The following is a 20,522-nucleotide window of genomic DNA, read 5'->3' on the forward strand; positions in this document are numbered from 1 at the left end:
AATATAATAGTTTGAGGAGCGCTCTTAAGTTTGCTTGTGGTACTTTTTGTAATTACAGTAATTTTCCAGCTGCCCCCTGGGGCCTCAGGAGGAAGTCAGTCACTTCAAGATCACAGATTTGTTGTGCAGTGCAACTACAAAAACATGCAAGTGTGTGTGTGTCAAATCTACTGCGGTGAAGTTTGTTTTACGTTGAATTGTAACGTAATGACTATAGTACTTACTGCTGAGGCCAAAACAAGCCACCATAATCCCAAAATGAGTTGCAGTGATTTAAGAAAAAAACAAACAAATGTTGCAGCCCTGGTCTAGATGCAGCATCGCTCCCACTGAGTGATTTCAAGGACTCTTCCTGTGCTAAACCGTTTATTACCCGTACAGTTCCCTTGCTGTCACAGATTACTTATGTGACAAAGCTGGATGTATTTTTGGGGTGGGAGTCTCTTTTGTGAGGTTCTGTGAGAACAAACGACCCTTGTGCAGCCCCTGTGGCATTACCCCCTGAGCAAGGCACTTTGCCTAACACATCGCATCCACAGCAACAGCTCCCACACTTCAATAGTGTGGGGTTGAGTGCAAGCGCTGTGCCGACACCAGGGGCCAGACAGAGCCCCAATTAGAGGAAAAAGGAGGGAGGGTTTTGCATCAAAAGCCTGGGAGCCTGTCGCCATGGGAAAATATACAGTAGAAAATGCATTAATTGAGGAGGTGCTTCATGTATGGGTGCCAGGGTTCCTCTGAAAAGACCCAATGTATAGAGTGCCACCCTATATGACCTCCGCTAACCTCCTTGATGGCCCAACAAAAGGTTTTGTTTGTTTGACTTTGATGTTTATTGTCTAAGTGAGTGTGCAAACATTTGACAGGCATGTGTGTGAATGTACAGTGTGTGTGTGCATTGCAGTGTGACGGGTGGGCTCAAAGTTTATCACAGGCCGCTGTGAAAGGCTTTGTTAGGTTAACACGGATGATCGGCGCGAGCAGCACCCAGGGGAACCATCAGCTGCGGCATTTTCTAATGCGCCTCCTTTTCTGTTGGTGACAACAAACATGTTTGTAGGTCAAAGGTCCAGGTATAGTTTTGAGGACAAGATGCACATGTTTACAGATACCAGCTTAAATAGCCCTCTGCCTCCTCACCACATGCCCCGACCGTTATCCTGTGACAGTCATCAAACAGGGTACAGCGGCTGTTGTGATGACATCCGATGTCGAGACTCGCATGTACACGTCGCTTTAGTGTTGGTATAGTCTGGATTCTGTGTTGTGATGGCTCTGAGTAGGTGGCTGGTGACACTTACAGGCTGTTTTGCCTCCTTATCCCGCAGATTGTTTTTTTTGTGTGTGTTGTTCAGTGCAGGTATCAATGTCAGGCTTTGGCATGTCACAATTCCCAATTAAAAATAGCTTTATTTACAAGAGCAGTCATGGAATTGGTGTGTTTTTTTTTTTCAAATGACGTATACACAGGGAGGTACAGACGGTCACAATACTGCTTTTGTATGTAAAGATATGCGTATTGTTTTTTCTGGTTTATTCACAATCAGCATGGACATTGTTTTTCCCCTGTCACTTGAAAATAAGACTTAGTTGGCTGTAGTTGTAAAATAGGCATTTCCCATTTTCAAACACCACCTGAATGCAGCACGAGTTCCAGTCGAGACCATGTCATCTGGCAGATCAAACTGCGTTCAGTGAGCGTTTGCATTAACGTGACTCCTTATCTGGATACAGATCACATTTAAATGCAAGATGTAAACAGACGCCTGTGTTGACGCTGTACTTTCAGATTAATCAAACCAATCCTAATTTACAACTTTTCAAAATGATGAACCAAAGAGTAGTTATTTGCAGTGCTCAATCAAATACACACATGTACAATAACACAAACAAACACACACACACACAAGCACCAGTCAGTCTGGCCCAGCCACACCCTTTCTCTCCCTGCTGTCCCATAGGGTGGTGTTGATGGTGTTGGGTTTCCGCCCGCATTGAAAACCTGCCCAGTACCAAAGATGTCATTGGCTATCTCAGCAAGTCACTGCAACTCCATCGCCACCTCATTGGTCACTGGGGATGCCAGGCCATCCGTGATAGGTCAGAGATGTTCTCTGTTGGTTTGAGGGTATTGATGAGCGGCAAGGGGCTTGGCATGGTGCAAAGTGGGGCTACTGGTGCAGATATTGATCAGGGAAGAGCGATTGGCAGACAGGAGGGTTTGATCTTCAAACGTAGATGTTTTGTTTGCCTGATTGGAAGGATATCGGCGTATTTGCGACGGTTTTAATTGTTACAACACAGCAACTGAATATTATTTGGTTATAACATATCAGGCATCGTCAGTGAAGGCGGTGCGTTTCAATGTCCCTGTTCCAGATCAGGGTTTGGGTTTGGACCTGTAAAGGAATTAGACATAAATATAGTTTCTATTTCACATTTTCTTCTTTGTGTAGTTTTTGTGTTGAAGGTTTCATGCATCTGTTTGGTTGTTGTCTCATCCTGGTCTTCTTGTCTCGTATGCTGCTGCTCTTTGCTCTAGATTTCTCTGTGAAATCAAAATAAATGCCTCAAAGTGTGCAACACAAGCTGCAGTTGATATGTAGTCTCATATATTTACATCTTAAGGTTGAGGTATTTGGCTGCTCTTGGGTCAGAATGACACAGAGTGAGTTTCTGGTGCTTCTGTGACACACTGATTCTCCTTATAATGACATTTGTGGGCGCTTTAAACCTGTGACATCGCTCTTACTGAATGGTGTGTGGGTGTGGGTGTGTGTGTTCCTGCAGCATCTCTGTAGGTTGCAAAGGATATATTCATGTATGAGTCATGGCTTTACTATTAACTGTAAGGAGCGTCAGACAGCTGCTGCCGCTGTGCTTTTCTCTGCTGAACACACACAGACTCATACAGTGGATTTCCAGTAAGCAAAATGACCGTGTCAGTGTTCAGACACACACAACACACACACATGTGGATGCACACAATTACTCACAGAAGCACACACACAAAGTACAGTTAGAACTGCTTATATGTCAGTTGTGTTGCGGGGGTGTTTTTGCCTCATAGCCATTATGTTACTATTCAACCTGTGTGTGTGTGTGTGTGTGTGTGTGTGTTCTTTTCTCTTGCTGTATAAGTGTCTTAAATGTCGCTTTCTCACCTCTTCCACCAGTGGACGTGAGCACAGCAGCGTTGCCCACGCAGGTGCCCTCCACCACTACAGCCATCCTCCCCATGGACCTGCGTGTAGTGGACCACCACCACCACCCCCACCAGCAGCCCCAGCCCCACCACCATCACCACCATCTCCATCACCAGCAGCAGACCCCCTTCAACCTGGTCCCCCCAGCCCAACCTGCACCACCAGCCTCCTTGGCTTCCCCTAACTCTGCAGAGCCTGGCCATGGCAGCGGGCAGATTGTTGGTGAGTGACGTGAATGTGACGTTCATCTCTCAAAGCAACTTACAGCAATTTTCACAGCTAAACTTGGATGACTTGAACTCTGACTGACGTGAAACTCTCGCAGGCCACCAGGAGCAGCAGCTGCAGCAGGAGCTCCTGGCCCTCAAACACAAGCAGCAGCTCCAGAGGCAGATTCTGATCGCCGAGTTCCACAGACAGCACGAGCAGCTGTCTCGACAACATGAAGTCCAGCTGCAGGACCATATCAAGGTGAGGCCTCCTCTCCTCTCCTCTCCTCTCCCCTCCCCTACTTTCCTCTCTTCTCCTTTCCTCTCCTCTCCCCCCCTTTATTTTGTTTGACAACATCTATGTGTTTGTGTGGGGGTTGGGGGTCCCAGCTTGTACTGTGCTCAGCAGAATTGCACCTTGGGAAGGACAGGAGGGGGCACAATATCATGTGAGCAAGGTGGTGTAATTTGATCTGGTGACAATATTATGCTGCTTTGCCATCTCTACGGGAACCTTGACCCTGATAAACACTGTGCGGGTGTGTGTGTGTCTTGTGTGGATGGTAAAAAGCCTTACCGGTGTTGCCACGGCCACAAAGGCAGCCAATAAGAACAATCAGTGTGGGCTAAAAATAACTGTGGTGAGTGTTCTCCATGCTGGTTGGTCTCTGAAGTGGCGTGGCTCTTGTTACTGGACAGGGGGTGGTGATGTCACATCTTCCAGGTTACTTAACTAAACAAATATTGTATGAAAATTGAAGAAGAGTGCCAGAGTGGTTCATGGTTAGTTGAGGATTTGAATAGAACCTTCATCTCAGGGTCATCACTTTTAAAATTCAAGTCTAAAGTCTTTTCTTACAGAATCCCATTCTAGAAAATAAGTTTAGTTTTTTTAACACAAACAAAAGAGCATTTCTTAATTCATGAAAAATATTCTCAAACATTTTCCTTCGCTTACCGGACAATTATTACATTTTGAATTGCCATGAGGTTCATTTCTCATTGACGCCTTAATTCATTTGGTCTGCAAACTACAAACAATGCCTGATTTGTTTTCATTTTTGATTGAAATGTCAAAACTTCTATGAAAAATTTTGGTGAAATTTTAAAAGGTGAAAATTATAATTGACTAAAAGCAAAATTTGATTGAAAGCAGAAAGCCTGTGTTCCTTCCCCTCTGTCTATCTCTCTTTCTGAATCTCTCTCCTCCCATCCCTCATTCTGGCCTGAGCTTCCTCTTCGCCCGTCCTGTTTTGTTTCTCCTTCTGCTTGACTCCCCGCCTCCTTGTCCTCCTCCATCATTCTTGTCGTCTCTCCTCCAGCACCAACAGGACTTGCTGGCAATGAAGCACCAACAGGAGCTGCTGGAGCATCAGAGGAAGATCGAGCTGCAACGCCATGAGCAGGAACTGGAGAAGCAGCAGCGGGAGCACAAACTTCAACAGCTCAAGAACAAGGAGAGGGGGCAGGAGAGTAAGTAATGCACCATGTCATCAACAAAGTGATAAGGAATATAAAAAAAACAAATAAATGCGGCATATAGGAATTGATGCAGCTAGATCCAGGGGGAAAATAGTTTTGATTCTACAGTTTTAAGCTACAAACGTTATAAAGTTCTAAAAGCTGACAGACCCTCAGGCTGAACGAAAACTGTGCAATTTGTAGTGCGGAGAAACAAACACCAAAGTGCTTACAGGTGTGAGAAATTGTCAAATAAAGTTGGACAATAACACAGTTTCATCAATATGCCGTCTTGGTATCTCACACTGCACTGCACTGCCTTCAGCTCGTCCACTATGGATGGAAATGTAGTGAGGATGAGGAGGTAATCTGTGTGAGCTTCATGAAATCAGTTATGTGTGATGGTGGGCGTGCAAGTGTAACGCTCTCCAATAAAGAAGTCTACTGTGTCCGCGCTCACTTGCCAGTCTGTCGTCACGGCTCTGTTAGGCTGCAACCATGGAAGCACAGCAGCTGTGAGACAGATCGGGCCCTCCATGTCAAAGCACCTGTCCTCGCGTCCCCAGAGCCAGGACAGCCTGACCTCGCACATTTTGTACGGGGAATATTTAAAAAGAATGGGATGATGGGAGGGCAAGACATTAAATCAGCCCAAACTGTACTTCCTCTTGGTGTGCCATTTACGATCAGGGATGAAAGCAGTGGAGGTAAATTTATCCTCACCTCTCAGATTAACTACATGGATAATAAATCTGTATTAGAAATGAACTCGGGCCAAACATGTTTGGACCGAGAATTTAAAATGATGTTCCAGGAATATTGAAACTGTTGGGAACGATGGTAAAACTGTCTGAACGAGGTCATTGACATCATCTTCTTTGTAATTTGAAAGATTTTAGATATATCTGGTGTTCAGATATCAAATTGCAAACTAGAAATGCATTTCCTGAAGAAAATGGGCTGTGATTGCAAACGCTTGACAATCTTGTGCCTGAAAGATTGAAGTGTGAAGAGCTGAAAAATGTCTTAATGGTTTCTGTAGCTGAATGAATGAACGAAGAAATTACAAGCCGTTTGAGTGACAGCTGAAGCTGAAAACCTCCGAATTGATTAGATTTATTACTTAAATATGAAAGATATGAACACCAAAATTCATAGCAATAAGGTCCTGTATATCTTGAACCTTTTGATGTTTGAACTAAGTCGAATTGTGAGGAACTAGTTGAGTTAGAAGAGGCTGAAGGCATAAAGTGCCTGAAGAAAATTTGAGGATTTAAATGTGATTGCAGACACCAGATGAAGATTTAACTGCATCTGGATCTGATCTGTAATCCACACCTGTTGATAGTCCATCATGGGAAACTATGCGTGCTATATTTAGTAATAGTATAGTCAAAATGTGATCTGTAAAAGAATTGCTGTTGATCCGGTAATACGACTTTATTCCGTCCAATCTCTCATTCTGGCTCTTTTTCCTGAACGCTCTCAGCTGGGCTGCGTCAACCTCCAGCCTTCCGTCTGTGGTGAGAGTACAGGGTTGTAAACAGAGGAAGCTTTGTTAAGTGCTGCTGTAAATTGCATAGAAGGCAGCCTCATAAAAGCCAATTTGCTTCAGTGGCAAAGCAGACATATTGGGATGTCAGCACTTCCAGCCGTGCCGTGATTTAGTTTGCCCGCGTTTCACGTTCACCTCTTTCTCTCCCGGGCTCGACACATCACCTGTGATTTGAATATTTCCTCTATCTGTCTCTCCACATCACCTCGTCCTCCCCGCCATATGAGCTAAGGGACCGACAATAAGAGGGAGACGTCTGTTGTTCTTCCCATATTTGAATTCAAGCAACCCCTTGAGGCTTTCTGCCTTTTCCAGCTTTTTTCATGGCTTTCCCTCGTTCATCCCTTTTCTTCTACTATCGATGATGTCGTCCATCACCAGCGTTTTCCAATTTCTTTTCCTTTCCCATCACCCATCCCTACCCTTAACGTTTTATGGCTTCATCCTTTGTCTCTTTTCTTCTTCCCGTATCTTCTATCTCTTAACTATTTTCCTTTTTTCATCTTCTCATCTGGTCAAGCAGCTTTTCCTTTTCCAAACTCTGGGGTCATCGTTTGACGCCCAGCACTCAGCTTTTCATGTTTCCCTGCTTTCTTCTTCCACTTTGCTATTCCATCTATACTATAAGCCCTGGGATGGATGATGTTATTTATGTATACACCACATCTATTAAATGTATCTTATTGATGTTATTGTATGACTTTATATGCACATATATATATCGGCACCGCTATCAATCTATACCATACATTATGTATTCATTTACTTTGTGTGTACTTATTTATATGTGATAGAGTTTATGACTTTCAAATAAATAAACAATACGCCCTCGCTATGAAAACAAACCGCTGAAAAGCAATATAAACAGTTACAATGATGGAAATGGATACAGTAGGTCGAAACGTGAGGGATGGGATTTGTTGCACTTTCATCTCGTAGGAATTGCACAGATTTAGGGTGATAGTTTGGACTTGGGCATTGAAGTAAACCTGCTGCCGTGGAACGTTACTGGTGTGTATCAGAGAGCGAAACTTACCTTATAAACTCTACTGCACCTCCCTCTCTCTCTCCCTCCCCCCCCTCTCCCTGTTAGGTGCGGTTGCCAGTACGGAGGTAAAGATGCGGCTTCAGGAGTTTGTCCTGAACAAAAAGAAAGCCCTGGCTCAGCGAAACCTAAACCACTGTCTGCCCAGTAACCCACGCTACTGGTATGGGTGAGTGTCACAGCCTTCCTCTTCCTCTTGGAGTCTGACTTCTTTTGTACAATGATATCAGACGTACAAATTGAAGTGTCATGTTTACATCAGCACAGATTACAGATTCAGTTTAATGAATTATTCAGTTTAATTTACCATTATTACCGCATTCATTCAAAAGTGTGTCTGTGCATGTGTTTGAGAAAGATGTCAGAATTCATAACTGATGCACTTCATAATTAGACAAGTTGCTTATGAATATAGTGTAATTTCCTTTATAAAGGGAGATTCCACCGACTTTAGCAGTGCCGGGAATTAACCCCTCTGATGGCACGGAATAAATGAGAAAATTAGGATTAGAAATTGGGATTAAATCTCCCTCTATAGCCACAAAATCACAGAAGCCAAAGTTATAGATTCAGATGCAACTCTGCTTGCTTTGTCCCTTTCGTGCGTTTGAAAAGTCTTCAGTGGTTTTCTCTTATCAAAGTTTCGCCAACAGTACAATCCATGTGTTTTAGCCTGATGCGATTTAGCTTGGGCTGACTCCCTGCGTGTGTTTTTAAACATTCGGCGCTCTGAGAGGTTCAAGTCCTTGCCAGCAGCGTGTGAGATGAACTACAAAGAGAATGATGAAGCAATGAGGCTTTTTTCTTTTTTCCCTGTCCGTGTTCTGTTGTGGTGATTGACAGCCGGCAGTCTTTGAGGCGTACGTGAGTGTGTGTTTGAGTGTGTCGTGGGCAGACAGAGCAGACAATGGCTCCTCTCCTGCACTTTCAATGTTTGAAGAGGCTCTAAGATGGCAAACACTTCTGCCAAGGCAAGGCGACAAGAGGCAATAAAACAAGAACAAGAGTTTACCTGCATTGTCTCCTCGCCCCTTCTCATGTTTGCTTTATGTCCTTCCTGTCTGTTTACTCCTTCGTCTCGTTTATTTTCTTCTCCGTGCGTCACTGTATTTAATCCAAGGGTACACAGAAGCTACTTTCCCTTTGTAGTTTCAGCCTGTGACAAAAAGCCTCAGATTGCGGCCAAGTCTCTGCACGTTGCCATCCCCCGACACTCTCCTCGTGTACGCACTTGTGAGACACGGTGTCATAAGTGCCTTCACTGTGATCAGCTGCCGTGACGCACAGCGCGCACATGCAAAACTCACTGTTTTGTTTACAGGAACTAACACATTTGTTGACAGCTCGAGCGGCGAATAGAAAGTTTGTGCTCTTTGATTACAGCTGCTGTCCGTGTCATTCATGCACTGCGTCTGTGAACAGTGGTGTCAAGTACGAACCACAACGTTGACAACACGACAGAAAACAGGAAATTGGACCCATAATAGTATTATTACTGCCACCACTAAGTTGAATTGTCATCTTTGTATTTCGAGGTTGAGCCAGATTTATTTGAGCAACATTTTTGTTTTCTTTTGTCAACCCCTTTTTTGCCCAACTTGTGGCAAGGATTTAAGAATAACAAAGCTGTTGCTGCACTTTTGATTGTTTGTTGTGAGCGTTATGCAGAATAGTTTCAAAGGTTTTGAGGTTTTAATTAACGCAGCTGTTTGATTTATATTCCTCTATTATACTCCTCTTTCCTGTTGAAATGAAACCCATATTGTCTTGGATTTTGAGCCGTGCAGTTGTGTGATATTGTCGGTAGAATGGAGTCGTTGGACAGATGGGTATTCAGTGCTTATGTAATGGTGACAGAGTGAGGGAACTTTGGCTGTCGCAGCGCTAACATCACTTTCTCTGTCGCTTTATCTCTAAATCTTTGCCTCTTCCTCGACCCCTCACCTCACCTCTCTGTTGCCATCTCACCCGTCTCGCTGTGTGTATGTATACCGTATACGTGCTTGTGGGTGCAAAAGCAGGTCCTCATGCACAGTTGGTGTAAAAGCGAGTTCAGCAAGTATTTGGACAGCAGCACATCTGTCATGTTTGCGTATTGTGCTGATGTCTGTAACGTTCTCTCTAAACTCCTTATGTAATTCTAGAAAAACCCAGCACAGCTCTCTGGACCAGAGCTCTCCTCCGCAAACAGCCATGTCTGCCTACAATCACCCCATGCTCGGGACGTACGACTCCAACGACGACTTCCCTCTGCGCAAAACAGGTATGGCGTGATTCCCGAGTGTGTGCAAGCCTTAGAAAAACACAATTTCCCTCCACCTCTGAAAGCAACACATCGCCTGCCTTATATTTTCCTGTCACAATTTGAAATGTTCTTTGGGTTTAAATCAGTCAGACACATGCACCAAGAGGAAAGCTTTGTACAAAACACATTACATTGAAGCATTGGCTGAGACAACTGTTGCTTCAGGTTCACACCTTAGCAAAGGAAAACACTTCAAATCACTGATCGAGCAACAATTAGGATTTGTCAAACTCACAGGTCCACTCATCATGCAAATGCAACACAAACAACTCGGGCGGTCCCTGGAAAGTGACCATAGTTCTTGTCACTGGGATGCGTCACGCTGTTATTTCTCTGTCCTCCTGTCCGTGTTAAGCTCGACCAAGCTGTGATTATTCTCTTCGCGACAGCAGCTGCTTTGGCCGTGTCTCTCCCAGCATTCACAGCTGGAGGCCAAACTGTGTGTGCACTGCACTCCTGCCCACCCGCTGTGAGCTGGAGGCACCGACCATTTATCCTGGCACATATCCTCCGACTGCAACTTTTAGCTTTCAGGGACAGTCGGTCGGTCTGAGTCGTTCTGTGCTCAGATGTGCCCGAACTGACAAATTACAGCTGCTCACGTGTGCGCAGGAGAGTGAACATACACATACATGCATGCATACGTACAGACGTACATGTGTATGCACTATATGTTTGCCAGATGCTTGTGTGGTCTTTTACATATTACATATTATGTCAACTGGGGGTCAGAGTCATAAGCCGCAATGTACAGTAACCATATAAGTCATAGGCATGTGTGTCATTCTCAGTAAAAATGTAAACAAAGCATTGCTCTTGTCAAGCAGATGTGATAGGAGCTGCGTTGTGGATTACCTTTATCATTCATCTGGTCCTTATCTTGTTGTGTGTAGTGTGCTGGCATAGCAATTGTGAGCGGAAGTGTGTGTGTGTATAATTAACATCAAGTATCAACTTAGTCTGAAGAGAGGAAGATGTGTGTCCAGTCCACATCGTGCCATAGACTGTGTTCATGAGAGTTGCTGGCTGCAGTCACAAATGACGTTGTTACTTGCGTGGTTGACTGACTTAATTCGTAGACGTTTCCATATGCAATTGATGAATGTATGTTAATAATTCTTTTTGTGCTCAGTGAGGCCTGGCAATATGGTTACAGTGGTGCCTTGTGTGTGTCTTGGGAGCCTTTGAGAAAATGGATTAAAGCGCACAGAGAGACGCTTTGAATGCTGCAGCAAAAAGTCTGCATGACAGGCAAACACTTGTCTTCATGCTGACTTATACTCCCTCATGCTTTCTCCCCTTCTTACACACACACACACACACACACACACTCATACAGGACAACTGCTTGACATTAATTCGGTGTCCTTTTCCAGAACAACAACCCAGCATGTTGGATATAGCTCTTCCTAAAAGCCGCAGCATGCTTCATCCAACGCACCGGTTCTCTTGCCAAATTGGGGGTTAAGGGGATCTGCCTACAACCAAATTTGTAACTCTCTGACTCCTCCGCTCTACTAGGCAGCATTTAGTCCGCATGTGGCACGGTGTGAAAAATAGGAAGGGCCACATCTCTCTCTCTCTCTCAAGTGGTTTGCTTGAGAGCAGCTTTCCATACTGTCCATACACAGCGGAGAGGAGTGAAAGTGAAACTGTGAGCCGTTACATCTGTTGATATCCCCCGCTTGTTATCACGTGGACCGACACAAAGAAGAGACACAGAATCTCCCCTCTCCTAAAGTGAAAGTTTATGGTATCCCCTGTTGATACGATTGATCCCGTTTTGGGTTGTCCACTACGTACACCTAAAAGTAAAGTAACCTCACTTTTCCATGATCCTGGTGGCCTGTGTGGCTTTGGTCCTCCAACTCCATACTCTTCACCAATTAGAACCATTTATAACATGGCAATTGATCGTCACGTTAAATGTGTAAAGTATAAATAGGAGAAGATCACCACCTGCTTCTCCTCCCACCCCCCTCTGTCACCACAGCGGGTGCCACGGTAACAACCTACCTGTCACCTCCACTAGAAGCTCTCATTAGTCGTAACTGTTGGAGGGAAAATGTCAGCCACTTCTTCCTGCGCTGCACTGAGATACTCTTTATGTCCCACAGGAGAGATGTGACAATGTTGAGAACTTAGATATGATAAAAGTCTTGAAATCTGACTTGAGTGGGTGCTTTATTCACAGCACCCTCTTTATAGACTTATTTGGTTGTAAAGAGATTCATAGGTAAATTTGATCTGGTTTAGTTTGGGCTTCAAGCTTATTCTTTTAGTGTTTGGACAATAAAGAAGAGAAATGCAACATTACGTCTGTCTCTCGGTGAGGCTGTCTAACCTGTCTATCTCATACATCAGCCACATATGACATTTCTGGGAAGCTATGGGTTTATTGATGAGTTTCAGCAAGCTGCTATATTGATTCCCATAAATCTCCCTCCTCTCTGCTCCTCTCACTTCACAGGAGCAGCAGGGCCTCCGCCAGCATGACTCTCTCAGATCAGGACTCCCATCTGTCAAAACAGATGAGCAGCTGATCGATACGTATTATATCAGAGAACCAGTTTCCCATTCCACTCATTTTGAAATATTAAGCACCACTTTTACGGCTGTTTAATCAGGTATTGATATGCCAGCAGATGGATAGAGATGGAGACAAACATACAGTATAATGTTACAGGTCTAACAGCTATCCGAATGTGTGGCCAGGGATGGGAGAGCCCTCAGACGTTAGTATCTCACCACAGCTGTGTTGCTTTGACGTTTGATAATGTTAATACTAATGCTTATAGTGGAGGCACATCTCAAACTTATTATAAATGTGGATATAAACAGGAATAACAGCGCAGACTTTCAGTTTCACTACTCTCCACAGCACACAGGCGCAGTGATAGCCCTTCCCTAAAGTTCTCATCTCAACACACACAGCCAGGTGCCGAGTCTGAAAGTTACAAATTTTGTTAGGCCCAGGCACCCCCGCCCCTCCCTGATTTGACCTTCCGACTCTCCAATAGCGGTTAGAGAGAGAGAGAGAGAGAGAGAGACCTGGAGATGGATTGAGGTGTAGGGTATAGGACCAACATGCGAATGTCAGCAGAAAAGCTCGTCTGGGCCCTCTGCAGTGACTGTGTGTGTGTGTGTGTGTGTGTGTGTGTGTGTCTGTACACACATTTGTGCTTTTGCCCAGTCGGCATTAACACCCTTCAAAGTCACTGTGTCCTGAGGTGAACACCCCCATGGCTACTATACACACACACACCGCTGCGCCCCCTCTTCACCCTCCTCTTCCTCCTCCATTGTCCATCCCTTGTTCCCTCCCTGTGCATCTCATCTTCCTCCTTCACTTTTCCATGCCTCCAGCTCTATCCCCTCCTGTGTCTCTTCTGCCTTTGTCCGTCGAAATAAACACGACTTTCACTTTTTCACATTTTCATTTTCAACAATACCCATTTCTTGACATATTGACATTGGTTCAGTAAACACTTTTGGGTCAAATCTTTCTGTTTCTGAAGCACTGGATTTGACAATAACAAAATAATAATAAGAAAGATGTCCAGTTTACAATGACATCATTTTCTATTCAGCTAAAAAATGAATCATGTCAACATTACCTGAACTGCTGATAACAGAGCTGAGGTAAGTAACTACAGGCTGTCGGCTCATTATATCCTCCATCTGCTCCAACGCATGAGCTCATCCCGTTGCCACAGTTCTTTGTTATGTAAGATGTTGCTGCTGTTTGGCTACGGCAGAGCCAGAGATTAAAGATTAGACCTCAAAAAAATCTGTTTCCATTACAAAGCTGAAGTTTTTCCTGGAAATCTTCAATTCCACATTTCATCAATTGATGATAGAGTGGAAATCCTAGAATTTGTCAGGTTATGATTAAATCTCAATTAATAATGAAGAAATGCTACTGATGGCAGTTCAGCCAGTCAGTCAGATATTTTACTTGACTTGATGAGTGTTACGAAAATCATGCAATTTATATAATATGCAAGAGGCTTTTGAAACTGTCAAGAAGGATAATAAGCTGGCAAATCAACATTTTGTAAACTCTTTGTCAGGTGTTCCAATATGTCAGTCTGCTACATAATTCTGTAAATTGGACTCCTTTCTTGTGCTCTCGTCAGACTGAGCTCTCCGCTCTCCATCCGCTCTCTGTCTAAAGCTAATGCACGGCATTTTACCCTGACCCACTCCAGTGCTCTTAACAAAGACTTCTGGAAGTGTGCCCTCCACTTAGGAGAAGCACATTTTTAATAATTGAGTTGGATAAGTTCAACTGCATGTTCCCCCTTTAAAATTGAGAGTGCATTTGCAAAAGGTACTCTCAAGAGGTCATCCTGTGACCAGTGCCTGCTCCTCTACAAGTGCACTAAGAGGAGGTGAAGCTTCATCTTTGTGTGATTAGTATTCAAGGCTACAGGAAGAAAGGAAAGGGCCAAACTAGTGTGCTCGAAGTAAGCCTGAATGCCTTTTGGAATAGGACCATGGATCAATTGCTTTGACGAAGCTGTCGTCCCCCGCTCTAAGCTCTGAGGCTAATGAGCATAGCATGCAGATCCATGTGACATAAGGTCGTGGAATGAGCATCGGGTCAACTACTGGTCAATGGTCCAGCGTTAACTAATTGAATGGAAGGAAGCCAGTGGAGGAGGGAATAAAGCTGCCTGTGTTCAAGTTGTCTGCTAGAGACTCGGCAGTTAGATTTGGCAGTAAGAGGCTGGGCAGTCCCTCACTGGGAATGGCAGAAATGTGCTCCGCTCTTCCGCTGGCTGCCCACATGCAGCTCAGTCATACGCAGCAGATTCAGAACGGAAGCATCTGTGTGCAGGAACATGCGTACAGAAACAGTCGCTCCTGGCCACAGTCATGCAAAGGCATACAAACACATGTGAACACACACACACAAGCTGACAGTTTTCTAATTGGTCATGTTTGAAAACAAGCGGCGCTCGTTAGCAGCGGAGGCAGCATCGTTAAACATGGGGTCAAAAAAAGCTGCCAGTTGGCTGCGACTTGCTTCTATGCTTCTCACACTGTCGCATGCTGACGGCTAACCTCAGCTCGTGAATCCGTCTGCCAGCATGTACAGTGTGTGGCCTATAGGGACGAGCTCATTAGCCTGACGCAAATCAGCTTGCTCTTGCGTGGCCCAGCAACACAGACAGAACAACGCTGACTGGCAGAGCAACAGTTTGAGAGAGATTCTGTCATTTTCATCACATTTGTGTTCAGAATCATTTGGCCCATCAATAAATGACTGCTGTATTCCCTTGGATATAAGCCTGCAGGTTTGTTACACATGCTCAATAACATTTGCTTCATGTCAGATTGATGAATGCCTGGTGATTCGTAGCCGTATAACAAACGCGAAAACACAATACATCAACTTGTCATTGAAATTTTCTTTGGGTCTCATTCAGGGAGAATGCGTTTTGGATTATAATGATCTCACCGCCATCATTTCGCAATTGTTCACAGCTTAAAACCCTTCCCGTCTTTTGGTTAAACTCTCTCCGTTTGTGTCTCTGCTTCTCAGCATCCGAGCCCAACCTGAAGCTCCGTTCTCGGTTAAAGCAGAAGGTGACGGAACGCCGCAGCAGCCCTCTGCTTCGCCGCAAAGACGGTCCCATGGCGGCGATGAAGAAACGCTCCCTCGACGTGGCTGGTGAGGATCCTTGTTCCTGGACCTTTTCAACAACGGATCATATTTCAGTTTCAGTCAACAACCTAGAAGCAGTTCATTAATAACAAAAGCGGAAATAACGCGTTATTGCTCCATTTAACAGCATTTCACCCGAATGTGTCGAACACTGTTCAATCCAAGTTTCACTAAACTTTTGCGGGTTGATGTCTCATTTCTCCATGCTGTCATATTTAGGGATTTATTGGATTTGTGGGATCATGGGGATTAAGTCATTGAAGGTTGATTACACAATCCAGGTGGTTTGTTTTTTTTGCCTCCATGGTAAATTTGGAAGCGGTTATGGGTGTGTTTCCGGCTACAATAAGCTCCTTTTCTGTGCTGTGTGTATTGCAGAGTCTGTATGCAGCAGTGCACCAGGATCAGGGCCCAGCTCCCCCAACAACAGCTCCAGTAACATCCCTAATGAGAATGGGATGACCATTTCCAGCAGTCCAGGGGAGGTAATGAACGTGTGTGTGTGTGTGTGTAGTGGTGTTTTTGTATTGGAAGAGCTTTTGTGTTAATTTAGAGGAAGTAAAGTATGCTGATGCTGAAACTGTGTGTGTTTATTTACCCAGGCCTGCCTGCTTCAGAGGCTGACAGCGAGGGAACTTAGCCAGCTCTCCCTGTACACCTCCCCGTCTCTACCCAACATCACTCTGGGTCTACCAGCCACAGGCCCAGCTAGCTCTGTGAGCACACACACTTTAGGGTGTAATACAATCCAGCACTATTCATCACCCCAACAATCCTTTAGTGCATCTGTCTCTGTTAACTCTGTGTTCTCTCTCCTTCTTTCCTACTCATTGTGACTGTTTGTAGATGGTCTCGGGTCACCAAGATGGTGACAGTCGCCTGGTGTTACCTGCGTTACAGCAGGGCATTCCTCTAGCTCCGCCTTTCATACCCGCTGCCCATCTGCCTTCTTACTTGGCAGCGTCGGCTCTGGACAGGGAGGGGGCCGTAGGGAGCACAGCTGGCCACAGCCCCCTTCTGCAACACATGGTACTTCTGGAGCAGGCCCACAATCCACTAGGTCAGTGTTGACGTCCAACATTCATTTTCAGAACTTCCCAGCAGTCGGCAGCTGGTATTTGGCAAACGCAAAATAAGAGCCAGGTTTAAAAGAAAACCCTTTAACCTCTCTGTTGCTGCCACAGTTGGTCTGGGTGCCCTCCCTCTACTGTCGCCGTCTGTCTCCAAGCTTGCCCGAGGGCACCGTCCTTTGGGGAGGACCCAGTCGGCCCCTCTGCCCCAGCAGCAGTGTGGGCAGGCCCAGGCCCTGCAGCAACTGGTGGTCCAGCAGCAGCACCAACAGTTCCTGGAGAAACACAAGCAACAGTTCCAACAGCAGCAGCACATCATTAACAAGGTGTGTGTGTGTGTGTGTGTGTGTGCGTGTGCGTGAGCGTGCGCTCTTATATGTGTTTAAATGTTAATTTGAGTGTGTGTGTGTGTGTGTCTGCCTTGCTTGGTGTCAGTGCAGCACGATTCAGGTTGCAATCAGCAAGTCTCCAGTCTCCAGTGACTCTTTCGTGTATTACTGCTTCTCCGTGTCACCTTAGCAACTGTGCTCCGGAGGAAGCTTCCTCCATATATGGATGCACAGGAAATGAGACTCAGTGTATTATGGTGTGTGTTTGTGTACGCATAAGTGTGCGAGTAGCATAACAAGGTCAGTTCACATCGTGAGTCTAGATGGAGACACTTTTTGTTATGTTCTGGGTTTGTGTGTGTGTGGTTTCTGTCCTTTTGTATTAAGCTCCATTATGTTGTTTTGTTTGTGCATGTCTGCCACTGGTTGATTCACTCGGCTTCTTCTTCTTCACTGCAGGCTGCAATTGTGGCATACAGTATTTTCATTATCCAGAGTTCATGAAACACAGTCCCGGGTTTAGAGCTTAGATATAAACCGCACCGTAAATAAATTCGTACACCACCTGCATCAATTTAGCTTGTCCTCTACGTCTGTATCATGCTACTATTATAGACAACACAATTTGAATTTACTACATACTGTGAAACCTTGGTGTAGAATCAATGGACAGTTCAACATCTTATTCAACCTGCCAGTTGATAATGTCCACGAGTGAGACTTGCTCAGAGGGTGAACTCACGTCTGTTAGAGGAGGATGTTCTAAATGTCTTGAAAGCCAAAGTTGTCTGCAACTGGAAGTGAATAAAGTAAAATGCGCTGCCGACCTTCTCTTTACCTGAGACAGCTGAAGCAGTGCTGCACTGTGCTGCTGTCAAACATGCGTGGCAGACAGACAGGCGGGTGGAGAAACAACAATTCAACAGGTTTTCTTTGTGTCTGTCCTCCTCATGGTTCATATCCCAGCCACTATTTCCTCTGTTAAAAAGCAAGTTGGGCGAGAGAGAGAGAGAGAGAGAGAGAAAGAGAGAGAGAGAGAGAGAGAGAGAGAGAAACAAAGGAAAAGGGAGGCGGTGCAGCAGAAGTGGTGGAGTGTTAAAAGAAGAGCTTGTTTGGAGAAGAGGGAACGAGATGAGGCAAGAGCTCCTCTCTGACGTCAATGGACTGGGCCACATGCCAGCCGTGTGTGTGTGTGTGTGTGTGTGTGTGTGTGTGTGTGTGTGTGTGTGTGTGTGTGTGTGTGTGTGTGTGTGTGTGTGTGTGTGTGTGTGTGTGTGTGTGTGTGTGTGTGTGTGTGTGTGTGTGTGTGTGTGTGTGTGTGTGTGTGTGTGTGTGTTATCCGCAAACAGCGGTCAAGTCCAATCGTGACCTGCACAAGGTTGAGTTTTTTGATGACAAGGACAGGACCAGCTGCCACAACAAGAGTCCAGTGTGTGACACAAACTATAAATGTACATTTCCTCATTTGTAGACGCTGTGATAAACACAAATGTGCAAAGCTCAGTAGGGATTACAACAAAGTTTTTTCCACTTGTCACATGCTATTGCTGTCCAATTTTACTTTCACGATGGACATTTTCTCTTGCTGGTTCTCTTTTTCCAGGCCTAACTGTAATATTCCTTAATTATGTCGGCGTGAGATAGTTCATTAGTCTGCAAATGTTCTGCATGAATGATCCCGTGAGAATTAAACCTCAGACCTGCCGTGCCCTGTACTGACCTACCCTTCTCTTGCTGTCACCTAGATGATATCCAAACCCAGCGATCAAGTCTCTTCTCCGAGCTCCAATGCCTCTGGGCCAGGCAGGCAGCACCAGAGTCACCCAGAGGAGACCGAGGAGGAGCTGAGGGAGCACCAGGGGCTCTCATCCTCCTCCTCGTCCTCCTCTCTTTCTGTCCAAGAGTCATTGAGGGGGTTAGTCATCAAGCAGGAGCCCCCAGACCCGCAGGAGCAGGAGGAGAGAGAGCACAGGGAGAGACAGGTCGAGCAGGAGGTGTTGTTCCGACAGGTGAGGAAGAGGAATGAGATGGGGGAGGGGGGAGAGGAGGAGGCAAGTAATCCTGGTCTTGCATTATGTGGACAAAACTAATAACCTCAGCCAGGGAGGTTCAAAAACTGACGGCATCCATCCATATCCCTTTTCTGTGTTTCCTCCTACAATTCTGGGTCAACTCTCACAAGATTGTACATGATGAATATCTGCACGACACTGGATAGAATTATTATCTTTGTTCTTTTATTATTTCTAACCGTTTTGTTATAATTGGCTGGCAAATCTGAGTGGCAGTGGCTCATTCAGAAGGGCTCTATCCCATGAATGAATGAGTCTATTGTAACCCAACTTGGTGGACAGAAGTGAGCGGAGAAGTGTAGAAGTCAACACTTGCATATTTGGAACTCATGGAAAACAACAAACAAACAATTAAACATGAGTCAGCCTGATGGTGGCGCTAGAGTGGCTTAATTGGAGGACAGTTGGGCCTTGAGTGTCGCTCAAGTTGTCCTTGTAGTCGTTGTTGCTTCACCATCCCAAGAAAAGTCCAACTCCTGAAGGTGAAAAGAGGCGGCTGCTGACATCATGTGTCTCTTGGAGGAGAGGGCGGCGGAGGGGGGGGGGGTGGGGGGGGTACCACATGGCCGTTTCCCTGGGGACAGGCTGTCCCTCTCTGGCCTAACAGGGGGAACAGTTGGTCGTCCCGCAAAACCGGGGAGAAGAAACTGGACTGGGCAGAAATAAATGAGGGCAAGAAAACGCAGCAGGAGAGAAGAAGACATGCATTTGTGGGGGAAGAAAGATGAAACAAGAGAAGAGTAGGGAGAGAGAAAAGGATACAGGGAGGAAGAGTGAGAAGTGAAGATGTGCACGGAGGATAAGAGTGAAGGGAGGGTGGAGCTGAACAGTCGAGCCGGGTGTCAAATTTGCCGAAAAGAATATTGCACCTGTGGACTCAAATCTGCCTGCAGACTTTATGCTTTCACTTAAATGTACGTATGTCACTTAAATTGCTTCTTCATCCTCTCTCATCTACATTATCTGACCATTTATTCGCGATCAGTTTCAAGAGGATTTTTCTCCAGTGGCAAAGTCCAAATCCGCCCGTGCTGTGGTGTGTGAGGACTTATTTTTTTCAGTAAAGAAGAGGTGAGAAAAATCTGACAGCAGTGGCAGATGGAGCTTGTGAATGACTACAATATTACACACACCACTCGATCTGTCCTCCTGCCTGCCTGTCTGTCTCCACAGCCCACTTTTCAGCATAATTTAAGCTATTTTTAAATTTTCTCTCCAAATCACGAAAGACACCTCCATCTCTCTCTCACTCTCTCTCACACACACACGCACACACACCTCACTCCTCTCATGTGTGTAGTGTGTTATCCGTCACCGGTTAGATGCAGGCTGACATCCTATAGCCACACATGCAAAATACAAACACCCACACACAACCGCCTCTAACACACACGCACACAGACCCTGTAGACCTTCTCCTGGACACAATGCACAAACACACTCTATACCCCCCCTCCCTACCACAACCACCACCACCACCAAACACACACACACACCCATGTCCTCATCTGTCCAGCCAATCCCAGCTGTCTTCTCACCAAATCTAATCAGAATCTCTTGTCTGTGTCGCCATGTTGCACATGGTGTAAGCAGCAA

General features: G+C 45.4%; 1 protein-coding gene across 3 annotated transcripts in view; it reads left to right on the plus strand.

Moving 5' to 3' along the window:
* Positions 1 to 20,522, plus strand: part of hdac4 (histone deacetylase 4) — a 93,644-nt gene that overhangs the window by 42,207 nt on the left and 30,915 nt on the right. For all 3 annotated transcript variants that reach the window (XM_076161911.1, XM_076161912.1, XM_076161913.1), the window contains 11 exons: positions 3,177 to 3,428; positions 3,532 to 3,677; positions 4,738 to 4,888; positions 7,525 to 7,645; positions 9,621 to 9,739; positions 15,333 to 15,461; positions 15,834 to 15,940; positions 16,058 to 16,171; positions 16,302 to 16,515; positions 16,640 to 16,851; positions 18,600 to 18,863. In XM_076161911.1, the coding sequence (XP_076018026.1) occupies positions 3,177 to 3,428; positions 3,532 to 3,677; positions 4,738 to 4,888; positions 7,525 to 7,645; positions 9,621 to 9,739; positions 15,333 to 15,461; positions 15,834 to 15,940; positions 16,058 to 16,171; positions 16,302 to 16,515; positions 16,640 to 16,851; positions 18,600 to 18,863 (1,829 nt within the window). The remainder of the gene's footprint in view (positions 1 to 3,176; positions 3,429 to 3,531; positions 3,678 to 4,737; positions 4,889 to 7,524; positions 7,646 to 9,620; positions 9,740 to 15,332; positions 15,462 to 15,833; positions 15,941 to 16,057; positions 16,172 to 16,301; positions 16,516 to 16,639; positions 16,852 to 18,599; positions 18,864 to 20,522) is intronic.

Source organism: Genypterus blacodes, unplaced genomic scaffold, assembly GCF_046128005.1.
Source record: "Genypterus blacodes isolate CSIRO-AG114 ecotype Tasmania unplaced genomic scaffold, CSIRO-AGI_Gbla_v1 ptg000118l_1, whole genome shotgun sequence".
In the NCBI taxonomy this organism is placed as follows: domain Eukaryota; kingdom Metazoa; phylum Chordata; class Actinopteri; order Ophidiiformes; family Ophidiidae; genus Genypterus; species Genypterus blacodes.